This window comes from Amblyomma americanum, chromosome 1, assembly GCF_052857255.1.
Source record: "Amblyomma americanum isolate KBUSLIRL-KWMA chromosome 1, ASM5285725v1, whole genome shotgun sequence".
Taxonomy (NCBI): domain Eukaryota; kingdom Metazoa; phylum Arthropoda; class Arachnida; order Ixodida; family Ixodidae; genus Amblyomma; species Amblyomma americanum.
In genome coordinates, this window is record NC_135497.1 from 436,245,812 (window position 1) to 436,261,792 (window position 15,981).

Below are 15,981 nucleotides of genomic sequence, written 5' to 3' on the forward strand. Positions count from 1 at the left end.
TTTAGGGTCAAATGCTTCACCCTGAGTAGGAGAGAAATGCCTTGTGCCTGGCGCTCTTTCGCACAGACGCTTTTGTGCCCTAAACATCTTCCATCATCATCATCAAGCCTGATGTGCAAGGAATGGGCTCAGCTACAGCTCCAGGCTTGGATCCGGCATCCGAGCGAGAAAGTGAAAGCGCACGACTAAGAAATGCGCACCTGTTCCGTCTTGCAGACCCCGAAATGACAAAATAAAGTTGAATTCTTGATGTGTAGTGTCAAATAGCAACTTTTTGCCGGATTTGTGCATGATCCCCCGACGACCGTCACGGACTGCTCCAGGAAAGCACGTACTGTCAAAAAGACACCTGGATGATCGGACCGACCAATAAAACAGCCCATCAATGGCCTGCACAGTCCACCCGGTGAAAACATCTACAAGCAAATGCAACATGAAGGAAAAGGTATAAGAAGTCGTCCGAGAAGAACTTGACCATCTGATACCATAACAAGCCCAACATTATGTCGCGAAACTAACCGATGCTATCCGTTAAGAAGTACAGCAGGCGCATGGCTTTCCTCAGATGACGGCTTCTACCCCAGAATCCACGGCCATGATGTACACTGCCGCGATACGCAGCCAAAGATGCCCCGTAAGCCTTCCCCAAAAAGCTTCTGTGTCATTCCTACGGTCACAGCCTCGCACCCGCCCTGCCATGCTTCTTCACTCCGCGCCTAGGAAAGCAAAGGCATGGAGGACCGCCGACCACGCCGGCCACTCTGCTTTCAGTGCGGTCAAGCCGGCCACATCCTTCGCCACTTCTCGTGCAGGCGAATGAGACATCGTGGCTTTTCCTTTTACGCTTCCCGGATGTGGCCCCTTCCAGCGCCCACTAGAGATCGCAGAACGACTGCGTCGAGAGGAGTACGTTCCAAACCAATTTCGCACTCACCATTGCCGTCAGCTTCGCGCTGCCGCGGTGCGTGGAAGTTACTTCAGCTGCCATTCGGGAAACTTAAACCAGCAACCTTAGGAGGGGAGGTTGCTGCTCATGAGTGAAACACCGAAGATCCACCAACGACCCAGCCGTGTGAAGACACAGCATACAAAAAGAAACTTGACCATTACGCGAATCGACTTCAGAAATACGCCGCCGCGCCGCGAATTAACAACGACGTACCCGTGCCATCGTCTCAGCACCCAAAGAGGCCGAGATCAGACACCAAGGCCAACATGTAGTGCGCGCTGCGAATAGAAGAACGACCGACATCTAAGTGGCTGTCTACGGTCGTCCAGTAACTGCGTTGGTGGACACCGGGACGGAATACTCTGTCATCAGTGGACCGTTTGCGGCTCAAATCAAGATCCATGATAAGTAGCGCGAACAGTGCGAACGATAAAGAAACAGGTACACAACACAGACGATAACCACCGACGGAACGAAACCGAAGGTGACCGAGGCGAAAGGGAAGGACAAGCAGGCACATGCGCCTAGAAAAACCGGTGAAAAAAAGTAACAGGTGAACGGGTAAGACGACTCAGCGATTTAAGTTCGTTAAGAATGCCGTTTTTTCGGACAAGGAAATAGACCGCTCGAAAACACATTTATCTTCCAATACAGCCAACTTCACTCTTTCAGTGGGTTTGGGTTTCTGCGTTTACTGGGCTTTAACTTCCCAATCCGACACAGGCTATGAGAGACGCCTTAGTGAAGGGCTCCAGTGTTTTCAACCAATTGGGATTCGTTAACGTGCCTGACATCGCACAGTATACGGGCCTCTAGAATTTCGCCTCCTTCGAAATTCGACCTGCGCGGCCGGTATCGCACTTGCGACTTTCTGGTCAGCAGCTGAGCTCCATAACCACTGAGCCACCGCGGCGGCCTCCGGTTAACTGATCACATTGTCTGGACACTAGCGAGCACGTATCTAAACACGTAACACAACCACACTCTCTTCAATGAACTGTAAGTAACTTCGAGTAAAGGTTTTTATGTTGTTTTTGTGCTCACGAAGCCTATTATCCAAGCAACAGCCGGACTGACCAACATACTGTTTTCCACAAAATAGCGGGATGTTGTAATGATGCACTCAGTAGATTAGACATTTTTTTAGGTGCTTGGTGGTGCACTACAGCTTTTGGGTCGTTTATTGGCAGTGAAAATTTCTTTGCAAGACACTTAGTTTCTCAGGGTCTTAAGAAACCAGGCAAACGTTCGCTTTTTTCCCTGTTCTGTTGAGATTGTGGGTCAGGCAATGAATCTAAATAACGACGGCAATTTCGCCTTTCGTTCTTTCTGATGGCACAGACGACAGCTGTTCTCCCTGACATTTCTTTTTCAGAAAGCGATCAGCGACTGAAACACAGATGTCAGCCGCATAACCGGCTTCGAGGAACCTGGCAAGTTGTTTATGAGAGATCTGGCTTATAACGTCCTAACAACTCACGTGACGTCAATGTAAAAATACGTCATACGAAATCACGTGACAACGATACAATATGACGTCGTACTAAGTCAAGCGACAATGATCTAATGTGGCGTCATACCATGTCAGGTGACCGATTTTTGCAGAGTTCAGAACACGGAAGCTACATGCCGGTAAGCTACATAGCGCTCTACGTTGTTGTGTCTTCTCGTTCTGTGAAAAATTAAGCGCAACTACCATGAACCGCCTACTAGGCCCAATTCTCGCCATTATACCAGAATTCCCACCCACTAATCCACAAAGGTGTAGACGACATCGCAATCGCAGCGATCGCATCACTGGCTGACTTCAATGTGGTGGCTGCATTCCAGACTAGATTCGCACCTAAATTTCAAGGAACCGTTCTGCGAACAGCGATGCGGGTGGTGTAATAGTATTTCTCTTTGCATATAGCTTGCATAAATTAGTCAATTTCGAGGCTAGCTTGCGAAAGGGGTTCCGACCGATGACATATGTCCCTTCAGTTGCATGACCCAGAAGTCGAGATGTGAGAGCTATTGCATCCTTTCTGTTCGTCAAGAGAGCTGCTTTCGCATCGCTCAAGGTAAGCAATTGAAGTGTCCTCAGAATTTTAGAACCCTGATTTTTTGCTGCAAGAAATGTTATTCACGTTGTGCCCAATGCAATCACTATCGGCATGTAAATTAGTGACAGTGAAAAAAAAGAATAAGGAATTTCAGAAGTTTAGACGTTTAGAAATTGACTGCACATTGAACTTACAAAGAAACACAATGCAACAAACTGCATGAAGATCTCTAAAGCCATTATCATACTATGCTTTTTTGCAACCAGGACAGTCAGGTAAAAAAAACTTTTGAGAAATCTGGAATTTTCACGAAGATTCCACAAATTTTCTTTTCTTATTACCTAAAGTCACAAAAAGATTTGATCACTTATGGGTTGTTTTTAGGCAAAATGTTTTTGTGAGATAATGAAAAGTTGTGATTGATATCAAATCTTTGTTGTGTGAGTTAAAAATTGCTTTGTCAGTTAGCCTTCGTGTCCTATCTCTCATTTAACGGTTCTCTGCAGTACTGCGCTGAATGTCGAGACAATCAAGCATTTTTTTTCGCGCCAAACAACACATCTGCTACGGCGTCACGTAGTTTTTTTTTAATTTCGAAGTCATTGCTTAGTTGTCGACTCACATCGGAGATGGCGCTGGTTTCGCAACCCAAGCCGCCATGTGTTGAATGTATAGGCTTCTATGCAAGTTACGCTACCAGAGTACTTACAATCAGCAACGAATTAATCGGGAATAATAGAATTAAAATGGCAACGCTGAAACACGAGAATAGTGCCACCTTGTGAGGAAGTACGAGCGATGTTGATTAACACTTCAAAAGGAGGAGCCTTAGAATAAACTTATCCTGTGGTAGTATTGAGGTGCCCTACGCTGGGATACTCTCACTTTGGTGTTCTGTTGCCTTGTTCGCGTTTCATTTGTTGCTGATAGTACATGCATCTGGCTGACCAGGCGCCCAAATGTATTAGGGAGGGGCCAAGGTGTGCGCGCTGCCTCTGTCGAGGTCGCCTAGATGACCACAATATCGGTGCCTGGTCAGCTACCCGGACATGTCCGTGAGCCACGCAAGGCTTGGAGGACGATGGCCGGTCCGACAAACTGAGTGTCAAGTTCATTTTTTTTCATTCAGCGTTGCTCGGCGCTGATAGAATCAGAGCGCGCCAAACGGCTGCAAACTGCTGATACCGCCTCGTCGGCTTGCCAGTAACGTTAGCGTAGAATGTGCCCGGCAGAGCACTGGTGCTACAAGTTCGTGGAAAATAGCACACGGCGCAAAAGCCCACCCGGTAAGATAGCTCATCCAAGAGACGTTATGATTTATTCAGTTAATAAAAAACAGTCCGCCACAGTGCGAGGCTATAGATCAGCTGTCAAATGCTGTACAGGGGCTTCACAGATGATCCTTTTTGCAACCGGAAGAGAATGAGATAAAGCTTCTCGAAGATGTCCGACCTCCAGGTGCTGCTGAGCCGGAGGCCGTCTGAGGCCACCGTCACCTTCACTTCCGCTCCTTTGCGAAACTGGGGCCATGGCCGGCGCATATTCATTGTCGGCGTTTCACTGCTGGACGACAGCATTTGAGAATGACCAGAGTCACAAAAAAAGAATTTGCTGCATTTACGTCTGCTAAAATGACGTGATCTGAAGTACTTAGAACTAAGAGCATTAACCAGCATCGCTGCAATACCCGAAAGCGGAACTAGCGCACTTGTACGCCACTTATGCCAACAAGACTGCTTGAACGGAGATTTTTACTTATGTTCCGCTTTTGACATCTTGTGTTAGATAAAGTTGCACCTAAATATATTTCACACAATATTCAATCCCGCAGTTTTATTTTGGTTGTCTTGGATGCAATGACAACCGTGTTCTATGCCCATAACTTCTTTCTTCACTTTGTATTAAGAAGCATTGGTCACAGTATTTTAAGAGGTGCCAAAAATAGCACATAATATCTAGTTTAAGAAACGCGCTGAAATGCACGGTGGGGCTGGCACGCGATATTTTTCGGCGACCACTTTTCTATCCACACTGCGGAGCACATGAACCAGGTCAAAAGAATATAGCTCTCCGCCATAACAACTTGCGACCAATATAACCTTTACTTGAAAAGTTTACCAGGTGTTCTAGGAAAGCCCGGCGCTAATTAAAAAGAAAATTGGGGCATTGAGGTGAAGAGATTTTTTACGGCATCGGAATAGCAGACTTGGAGGACGTAAAAAGAGCTGAATCATGTAAGTAATTTATTCAGTTCTAATATTTACTTTTTAACTATTCCCGGTTTTCATCTGCTTGGAATTACAGATAGGAAACCTGCTGTTAGTAATGACCATATAAGTATATACAATCAGGAGAATCCGACGCCGTTGTGGCTCAAATAATTTGGGCCATTTCTGGCAACTTTCGAGAACCGCGCACCGGCGTGCAGCGCAACCTCACTCCGTGGCGAATGTACTACCTAACCTCTCTGCCCCGCCAGAATGAGACCAGCGAAGTGGCAAGCAGCGGGTTGCGCCGCAGCAAGGGCGGGGCAGAGGTTGTCGCACAGTGCGTGCGTCACGGAGTGACGAGATTCGACTGACGTCGCTTTGCACCCTTCCGGAGGCGCGTGGTTGTCGAATGGCGCGAAAAATGGCCCAATTAAGTTAAGTGACCGCGACGAAGGTAACCGCGGTTTTTAAATTCTAAAAGCTGATATGGCTATTACTAACGAAAGGCAACATGTATGATTGCAAGCGGGTTCCTATTGGTAATAGTTAAAATTAGCGGCTTCAAAGATAGAACAGGAGCCACTGGCGTATGGGAAGAACCTCAGAAGACTGATCAGTTCTTGACGGCGGCTCTCTGTACCTAATCAAAGTTTGCCAAGCCACTTTGTCGAAGTCGCCTGGGTGCCTGCGCCAGCATTATGTCATATAATTCACCAGGCGTGGTCGTGCGGGCTGTCGCGGTTAACAGCGGGCAGTGGAGCAGGCAGCTATAAGAGAAGCGACCCCGTTCAGGCTACCGACTTCATATTGCAACGCGCAGCGCCTGCCGAAACATTTTACGAAACACCGCGGGATGGGAAAATTGGCGCGGATGCAGGTAAAATGTGTGAAATGTGTTACCACAGGTTTTACTGCTGGATAAGGGCAATGGAAGGGAATTATTCAAATAAGGAAAAAACATGGAGTTAGCCCGTGAACTGATAGTCGTGGTTGTAAGTAGCAGATCGCAAAATATGCAGGGTGAATTTTTTTAGCTTAACAAATTTTTATTTTAAAAACCATGAGAGACCCGTCGGTGTGTTCTGTGCAGATGGACGACACAGGCGAGCCTTCCTTCAACACGAAGGCTCGTCTTTTCGGGCCCCGGCCGAAACGTCGGAAATAAATCGCCGTTTGGTTTGTGCATACCTCTTCCTTGGTACGTGTGCGTGCGCGCGCGCGTGTGTGAGTGCGTGCGTGTGCGCGTTTGTGTGTGTGTGTGCGTGCATGCGCGCGTGCATACGTGCGTGTGTGTGTGTTTGTGTGTCTGTGCGTGCGTGCGTGCGTAAGCGGGCGCGCGCGCGCGCGTGTGTGTGTGTGCAACGCGCAGCGCCTGCCGAAACATTTTCTGAAACACCGCGGGTTGGGAAAATTGGCGCGGATGCAGGTAAAATGTGTGAAATGTGATACCACAGATTTTACTGCTGGATAAGGGCAATGGAGGGAAATTATTCAAATAAAGGGAAAACATGGAGTTAGCCCGTGAACTGATAGTCGTGGTTCTAAGTAGCCGATCGCAAAATATGCAGGGTGACTTTTTTAAGCTTAACAAATTTTTATATTAAAAACCATGAGAGTGACGTCGGTGTGTTCTGTGCAGATGGACGACACAGGCGAGCCTTCCTCCAACACGAAGGCTCGTCTTTTCGGGCCCCGGCCGAAACGTCGGAAATAAATCGCCGTTTGGTTTGTGTATATCTCTTCGTTGGTACGTGCGCGTGCGTTCGTGGGTGTGCGTGTGCGTGCGCGTGCGCGTGCGCGTGCGTGCGCGCGCGTGTGTGAGTGTGTGTGTGTGTATGTGTGTGTGTGTGAACATAAAAACTGGTGCTAGGATTAGTGTATTGGCAAAGTACACTGTGTGTGTGTGTGTGTGTGTGTGTGTGTGTGTGTGTGTGTGTGTGTGTGTGTGTGTGTGTGTGTGTGTGTGTGTGTGTGTGTGTGTGTGTGTGTGTGTGTGCGTGTGTGTGTGTGTGTGTGTGTGCGTGCGTGCGTGCGTGCGTGCGTGCGTGTGTGTGTGTGTGTGTGTGTGTGTGTGTGTGTGTGTGTGTGTGTGTGTGTGTGTGTGTGTGTGTGTGTGTGTGTGTGTGTGTGTGTGTGTGTGTGTGTGTGTGTGTGTGTGTGTGTGTGTGTGTGTGTGTGTGTGTGTGTGTGTGTGAACATAAAAACTGGTGCTAGGATTAGTGTATTGGCAAAGTACACTGATGTTTTTGGAAGCTGTAATATGAGCATGGATTTCGCTTCATCTAAGCAGCTAGAGGTGCAATCACCTCATCCTGCCTGAAAGTGTTTCCAGTAGCGCGAGCCGCCTATGTAGACACGTTAACAAGCGTGTCTGCTTTAATTCCCGCTAAACAAAGAGAAGCCTCCCACTTCGTGCAGCGAACCCGGATGTTGCGAGTCGGAACACAAGTGTGGCCCAGCTCTGGTGAACGCCATCCATGCACCGTGGAGCGCACTGTCCACCTTGATCGGAATGCGGCTTCCGGCGTGCGGATGGCGTCAGAGTGACACACTGAGGGCCCTTGTGGGCTCACTCCTCGACAAGGTGAAGTACCTGAAGCAATCGGGGTAATTGACGTGTGCCACCTCCAGCAGATATGCACTTTACACTTTGAATGAATCTCTCAATAGTTCTGAGATTTGCAACCTCACACAAGCAGAAATCTTATGCGAAATCTTAGAATAAGAGAAATGATGCGGAACTGGTGGATGTCGTGGAGAAATACACGGTATACCGCTGCTAGGCCAGCAACATGCTTGTGGATGCAATGTTGCCGCAGCTCCCCGCTGGCGGCGCAGATAAAGGCAATGCAAGGCAAACGGTGGCACAAAGAAGCGCATTCGGACGCGCTCGCTTTTTCTCTGTGGCATAACACCAAAGTGTGTCAGCTTCTTGATTCGATGCCTAACGCTACTAGCAAAAGAACGTAGGAAGCTCCTCGCTCTTTTTTCCGCCTTTCGGTCTCCGCGAGAAGAATGAAAGCGTTCTCACCGAACACTCTTAGTGATGCTCGGAATTAGCTTTTTTCTTTAAGAGGGTGTTGTTATCGGCCTTTAACTCTCTAAGATGCGTCAACAAAATGACGTAGTAAATCCTGTTAGGCAACTTATGCCACGCGAATGGCAGCGCCCTGCAGGGCGACCATTATCAGGAGTCCTTACCCTCTGCGGATGAATGCCACCCAGGTGTTCATCACAAACTGGCTCAGCTGGGCGTCGTTCGCCGTCATGTGCTCTTCGAGCGGCACCCTGAGCAGCAAGTCCAGGTCGTCTCCACGTGTAGTCACTTGCAGCGCGCGTTCCATGGGGGTTTGGTTCAGCACACATTGTACAGCGCACTTCTAGTTTCCGATTAAGCGCTAGCATTAAACACTGTACTGATTTTGGTTTACCAGTATTAGTCGTAAACGACAAGATTTGTCTTTTTCTGGCTCCCAAGCTTGATGAATGCTGGTAGTAAGCCGAAAATGCTGGGCTATCAGACTTATTTTAGCATACCGGAGACGTACTAGCGGAGGCGTATACCGGTTTACCGGACCCCTTCATCGCATGCGTAGTGGCAATGTTGCGTTCAGGGGAAGCCGCTGCGCGTGCGCAGGAGGGGTACGGTAAACCGGTATACGCCTCCGCTAGTACGTCTCCGGTATGCTAAAAACGTCTATTGTGGAAATCGTTAAGACCAATTTGAAGAATGTACCTGGAGCTTAGTGTCATGATTCAAGTTTAGGCCTATTCTGCCGCTCTTCAGCTAAGACGCGCGGACAATGTCCACGAACAAAATGAAATAATGGAGAGACAAATATTTTTTCCTCCGATGCCAGTTACGGTACATTGGTCATTGGTTAGCATATACACTATCAGGCAGGAAACGGAATCTGAGAATGTTTCAAACATTCATGTCACGTTTTCTGAGAGCGCTCTGAGAGCACTGTATAAAACGGCCTGATAAAACGCGCGAACACCTCATTATACATCTATTTTCAGAATAAGAAGTCAAAATAAAACGTTAACTGCATGAGGCGATAACTCTTATCGCCGGGACAAGTTGGAACTGCTATCAGTCATCACGTCGTTCAGTTCTATGTTAAAAATTTCGATCATCGCATGGAATTAGCTCACAGCACTGGCCAGTGGCGGTAAGCATATAGGGAATGCGCGACTTCCGCCTAATTTTACGCGATATCGTTTGCAGTTTGTTCGGTTGAAAAGTCATCGCTTTCACAAATGATTGACCGGAAGGCCTGAGAAACGCGACGCGCCAACTGCGTGCCAGGCGGGCACGCAAAGCATATGCCATAAAAGGCGATTGGTTCAAGGGTGTTAGAGGGGCACCAAGTCAACGCGAAAGTGCGAGAAAGATAATAAAAGAAGGAAAATGCGCTAGCGCGTCTGTTCTTAGGCGAAGCGTAAGCGTCCTCCTAATTTTTCTTATTCCAAATCTTTGTGCTAGAGTGATTACAGCTTTGAACCTGCCGATACTCGTTTCATCATTCCTCGTGCTTCAATACCGTTGAGTAAAATCCTGCTAGGAGTAGTGGAAGAAGAAATGGTGTTGCGAGCAATGTTCTATGACTCCTCATCCTCAGAACCCGAGAAATGTAGTTTGGGGCCTCTGCATTGCGTCTTTTTTTAGGTCTATATTATTTTAATAAAAATGCCACGTATTGCAAAATATTATCACCGCTGCTTTTATCGCTCTTTATGCTGCTTAATGTCTTAAAAGCTGGGTACTAGCGCCATTCTACTCGTCTGACAAAGCGACGTGACTGAACGTTGAAGCGGTGGCAAGCTAGCAACAGTTAACACATGCGGTATCCCAAGGTAGATGTAGAGCCGTAGTGCAGCTTGCAAAGAAGCCCATAGGTTGAATATATGGCGGCTTGTGGTGCGGATCCAGCGCCACATTCAAAATGAGTGGACGACTAAGCAATAACGTCCAAATTAGAAACCAAAACGTGACGTGATAGCAAACGTCTTATTTGGCTGGAAAATAAATGCTCGAGCGACTCGACGTTCGGGGAGACGTACGGCACAAGCACAAAGAAAAAGAGACGACGAGTTCTGACTACCAACACACTGGTCAGATAATTGGCGCGCGTTGTGTGTCCCTACTTCGTCCCCGCCGCGTGTGTCGCTCCGAATTTCGAGTTTTTATCGTATCAACAAGCGCAGATGTTTTTCTTAATGCCCGAAATGTACAGTTATACGAGATGAATTCTCTTTTTTGGAATCTGTTCTCGAGCACCCGAGTTTGCAACCATAGAAAGAGAAAACTCCATTCATCGAGTTTTGCTCGCTTAGAAAGAATAAATAGATAAATTTTTATTAAAGTCATATTTTAATAATTGAAGAGCACGACACTTAACTCAGAGGCTAATAATAGTGAGGCTAAAAGAGGCTACTGAAGAATCACGCGAAACAAGTTTGAAATCTACATGTGCAAAGCATAAGGAGCAAGATGTCTATTGTGCAGAAGAGATGCTACTACGACAAAAAGCTACACAGGCCAAGAGAAACATAAAATAAAGTACGAGAACGCATGGGTGAATAAGCAAATAAGAATAGGGAGCTTGCAATATTATTAAAGAATAACGCAAGCCCTTGCCCCACTGTAGAAGTAGAAGCGCCTGCATTCGTAAAGAAAGATGATAGTTCTCTCTCGCTCCGCGCTCCGACCACTTAGGGATCGCAGCAGTTTTACGTCTCTTCTCCAGCGGTTCTCCTCGTGTTGTACGTTACAGTTCTGTGGAGGTGCTGGGTCCATGTCCACTTGGTGAAAAGGGGTCTTTGGCGGATCGACGGTTTGAAGAAATCCGGCTGGTTTCAACAGAGGAGACTTCCGACGTCTGCCGTCACGGCATGTTGTTACGTAGGCCCGCACCGATGGGATTAACCTGGGCCCTAATACTTTTGTTTAATCCGCGCGAGTGTACGACTTACTCCGATGGGCCGGTGGAGGGCGCATCAAGGCATTCACTCAAAATCTAGCCGCAACTGCGATGGTAGGATAAGCCGAAACGCTTCTTTGTTGGTGGCAATATTGCGCTTCTAGACAACACAAGATTGTAAAGTGAAGGCGTGGAGCCCACGACAAAATCCACGCGGCATCCGAGCGTCGACGCCTTCGAGGTAATCGATGAGTGGCGCGAACTCCGAGTCCGCCCGCTTAAGCTGCGCCATATGGGTGGTACTAACAGCGCCCACGAAAGGAAAATCGTCGGCGGGTTCTTCGGGACCAATTATGATAGGCGCGCGTGAAAAACATTCCGCACCTTGATGCTTCGTCCCGACTTGTAAAAGACTGTTAAGTGGTAAGCCAAGACTGTTAAGCCTGTCTAGCCAAGCGTCCTGAGCGGTCTTTCAGGCTCGCCAGCCAGCATAAGGAGGTGGGGGGGGGTCGATTACCACACAAAAGGGTCGCCCGTAGAGGTACAGTCGGAACTTGTTTATGGCCATATCACTGAAAGGCACTCATTCTCCGTCGTAGAATAATTGGTCTCGGAGCGCGTAAGTTTTCTGCTGGCATAACTCATCACCCATTCTGCACCGTCTTGCCACTGGATCAGTACCGCAAAAAGGCCAACATTGCTAGCATCAGTGGGGATGTCCATGCCTGTTCATCGTGTTCATCGAAATGGGCGAGTATCGGAGAACGTTGTAGACAGCTGCGAGGCTCGACAAATCCAGCCTCTTGGTCGCTTCGCCACACAAAGTGTGTGTCGTCGAGAGTCAGTGAATTTAAAGGTTCGGCGATTCGCAATAAATCTTGAAAAAGCGCCTCTAATGCGGGCACAGACCCAAAAACCGGCAAACGGCCTTCTGGTCACTTGGGCATTGAAAATATGAGACGGCCGCGGCCTTGTCAGGGTCCGCGAGAACATCATGTGCGCTGACAACGTTACCAAGAAAGCGCAGTTGAAAATTGCATTTCTCGGCTTTGATGGTGAGTTGTGCGGAATTGATTGCTTGTAGCACAATGCGCAACCGCTACCAGTGTTGGTCGAACATGGTCGAAAATATAACGACATGGTCCAGGTACAACACGCAGGACTGCCACTTCAAGCCATAGTGAACGGTGTTCATTAAGCGTTGGAACACGGCCGGAGCTGTGCATAGACCTAATGGGAGCACCTGAAACACATAGAGGCCGTCAGGCGTCACGAAACTCTTCTCCCCGTCCCTCTCGTCCACTTCGATTTGCCACAATCCGCCTTTAAGACCTAATGGTAAGAAGGATCAGGCGTCCAGCAGTCGGTCTTGCGCGTCGTCTATCCTGGTGTCAGCATTATGCTGACGAAATACATGCCGAAGAAACAGATTCCTTCGATTCGTCGCGGTGACAGCGTCGACCCTCGGGCAAAACGCACTTTCTCCGAATTGGTGGTGAGAGGAATGCAGACTCCCAGGAGAGCTCACCGCACCTGGACATGCCAGAGAGACCCCGCCGACTCTCCCCCCCCCCCGCTTCGATGAGAGAGGAGAAAACATGTGACCGAGGCGAGAAAAAGGACAGACTATACAAACAGCGAGGGGAATCGACACCGAGTGGACGCATCAGCAACAGCTCAGTTCGCACAGGAGCGATCTTCATCGAAAGCGTGGATTGATATCTTTCTAAATTTTCTTACAGCGACCTCAATAAATTAGTTTTCCAATATCCATTGAGTGTCAGCTAACATGGCGCAGTCGACAGGATCTCAGTCAAACGCAATCTCTGAATACGCAACGGCCGCACGACGAACCTCGTCGACGGACTCAACGATCGTCTACTCGCCGCTGTACTCGGTAGACCGCAATCTCCTGGGCACCGTTAAGAAGAAACAGCTTGAGGACGAACTGAAATGCCGTGAACTACTGTACTCCGGAGGAAAGGACGAGCTGATCTCACGAATCCTCGAAGACAACATTCGTCAACGAGCCTCCGACGAGATGGACCCGCCAACGATAAGCCAGGCTGCCAACGAAGACGACAGGCAGGCGTACCTGGAGGCGCTGTCCACAATCAAGATCTGTTCCGAGGTAAAGATCGTCCGAGCGCAGCTCGCTCAGGCTAATACGTCCACCGCACCCGGAGTGTGCGGCAACGTCGGCCCAGTTGTCCCAACGCCGAAGGAAAACGTCACGAGTTCCGGACGAAGCCCTACTTCAGCTACTGCTGACGGAACGATAGCTGGAACGACGGATGGCTCACCCACGGCAAGTGACAGTCGCGCACACTACTACTCGGGGCTGAACGGGAGTGCCCACATACCACCGCCTTGTGCCGCCAGTGACGAGATACCGAGCATGGCAGCAATCCTGGGAATGATCGCCACCACGCAGGCGCAGCTAGCCACTGCGTTGATGAGGAACCCCGCAGCCACGGCACCGGTGCAGATCCACTCAACGAGCGACACGTCATCCGCCAATACCGCTTTATGACGGAACTCCGCAGCAGAGTGTGCACGGCTGGATCTCACAGGTTGAATGCATCGCAGCACTGGCGCACTGCACGGAGTCGTTAACGCTGGCGAGCACAGCGACACGTCTGACAGGAGCCGCAAGGGACTGGAACAGCTCCTACGCAACGAGGTCCGACACCTGGCCCGAGTGGAAAGAAGACCTCGCCTCCCGTTTCAAACGAAAGCTCTCGATGCAAGATTTTCTTGACCTCCAGGCCAAACGACGCCTTGAAGCCTCCGAGTCGATCGTGGAATACATGTACTCAAAGAACGCAGTACTTGACAAAGCGCCGTACCCACTGAATACATATGAAAGGATCTCCCTCATTCTGAGTGGTATAAACGACGACACCTGGGCGAATCCACTTGTGGCGCAGTGTTGCACCACGGTGACAGAGATGATTGACCGCGCGGCTTAACTTGACTCGCGACGCCGCATAACCCTGGACACGCGCGACGCCAAGGATGAACTTTCGGCGAGACGAGACCAAGCTAGGCGGGTCAACGAGACGGTCAACGCTCCTCAGAACAACAGAGGGCACGAGTACTCACGACCTTTGCAGTAAAGATACGGCACAGCACGGGCGTGCTTCAGCTGCGGCGACACTGGCCACCTGTCCCGCGAGTGCAGCAAGCCAAAGACCGCAGCCACCATCAGGGCGGAGCAACGACGATCCGGCAGCGGCAACGACGCCAACAGAGACGAGCCACCCATCAGGCAAGCGATTTGCTTTCTGCACTACCGGCGACACGCTGCCAATTGTCGCCGGCCACGTAATTAACAGACCAGTCAAGATCTGTATCGACAGTGGAGCCAACGTGTCAATATTAAGCGAAGATGCCCTGAGCCCAGACATTCGCACGCACTCCTGATTGCCTTCGGAGGAGATTCAGGTCTTGAACCGCTGAATAACACCCACGCGCGCGGCATAGCTGCATGTTGAATTTGGAGCGACTTGTGTGCCTCCTAGACGTCGTCGTAACGCCGCTACCGGAATCGACCGATCTTATTCTTGGATCGCATTGGCGCCGCACTGCCAACGTCGATGTGACTTTTCACCCAACTAACGACGTGACTCTCGTGCAAGTCACCAGTATCATCAATGCACCATCGAGCTCGTGGGGGAAGACTTCAAACACAACAAAACACACGGTAGAGGCTTAATTGGCTTCGTTTTGCCGTCAGGCTAATGATCCTGCTCCCGACAACAGTGGCTTTGTGCAGTTGAGTGCGAAGGACCTTTGCCCCGATGACAACGTCACGACACTTGTAGAAGACGCGGTGTAGAAAATTACTTTTCAAGCAAGCGAACGCCAGAAAGATGCGCTAAAATCTATCTTACATAAGCACAAGTATCTCCCCGAAACGCTTGCACCTGAGGACAGGCGCAACATTTGGGAGGGTCGTGTCAGCATGCTGCTGACGAAATACGTGCCGAAGAAACACATTCCTTTGATTCGTTGCGGTGACAGCGTCGACCCTCGGACAAAACGCACTTTCTCCGAATTGGTGGCCAGAGGAATGCAGACTCCCATGAGAGCTCACCGCACCTGGACATGCCAGAGAGACCCCGCCGACTCTCCCCTCACTCCGAATGGAGAGAAGACACGTGACCGAAGGGAGAAAAAGGACAGCCTACACAGACAGCGAGGAGAATCGACACCGAGTGGACGCATCAGCAACAGCTCAGTTCGCAATGGCGCGATTTTCATCGAAAGCGCGGACAGAGATCTTTCTAATTTTTCTTAAAGCGACCTCAATAATTTAATTTTCCAATATCCATTGAGTATCAGCTAACACTGGGCAGTCGGTAAACGCCATATTTGTTAACGTCATTAAGTTACCTATAGTCAACACAGAAACGCAGTGTTGTCTTTTTTTTTACAAGAAACACAGGCGATGCCCATGGGCTGGCGGACGGCTGAATGACATTGCCCGCAAGCACTTCTGCAACCTAATTCTGAATGAATTCTCGCTCCATCTGGGAAACACGGTAGGGGCTCTTGCAGACGGGTCGCGTAGTCTCATTAGTGATGATACGCTGTTTGGCGAGTGGAGTGCGACCGACCGTCGAGCACGTAGTGAAACAGTCAGCAATATGTGCCAAGAGGTCCGACAGAAGATACTCCTGAACCGATGGCAGGGCCGGATTTATTTTGACTGACTGGAGAACGTGGTATGGACCAGCGTAGTCTGGAGTGGGTCTTCCCAAGGAGTATAAGCATGGGACCTCAGCAGCGTTGTGGAGGAAGGCAATAGCCGTGCCTTTGACGAGGTGCTGCTATTCGTTGGAAAA

General features: G+C 49.4%; 1 protein-coding gene across 1 annotated transcript; it reads right to left on the reverse strand.

Moving 5' to 3' along the window:
- Positions 1-4,364: 4,364 nt before the first annotated feature.
- On the reverse strand, positions 4,365-8,548 carry LOC144125243 (uncharacterized). Its single transcript, XM_077658469.1, has 2 exons — positions 8,406-8,548; positions 4,365-4,557 (listed from the first exon to the last, which is right to left on the reverse strand). Exons 1-2 carry the CDS (start codon positions 8,546-8,548, stop codon positions 4,365-4,367), a joined length of 336 nt encoding a protein of 111 aa, XP_077514595.1.
- Positions 8,549-15,981: the final 7,433 nt, after the last annotated feature.

Excerpts from the sequence above, each read along its gene's own strand:
- LOC144125243 (XM_077658469.1), bottom strand. The coding sequence starts at position 8,548 with ATGGAACGCGCGCTGCAAGTGACTACACGTGGAGACGACCTGGACTTG. Across the intron at positions 4,558-8,405 it reads GTGGCATTCATCCGCAGAGG|CAGTGAAACGCCGACAATGA; the intron begins GTAAGGACTCCT and ends GCTGTCGTCCAG.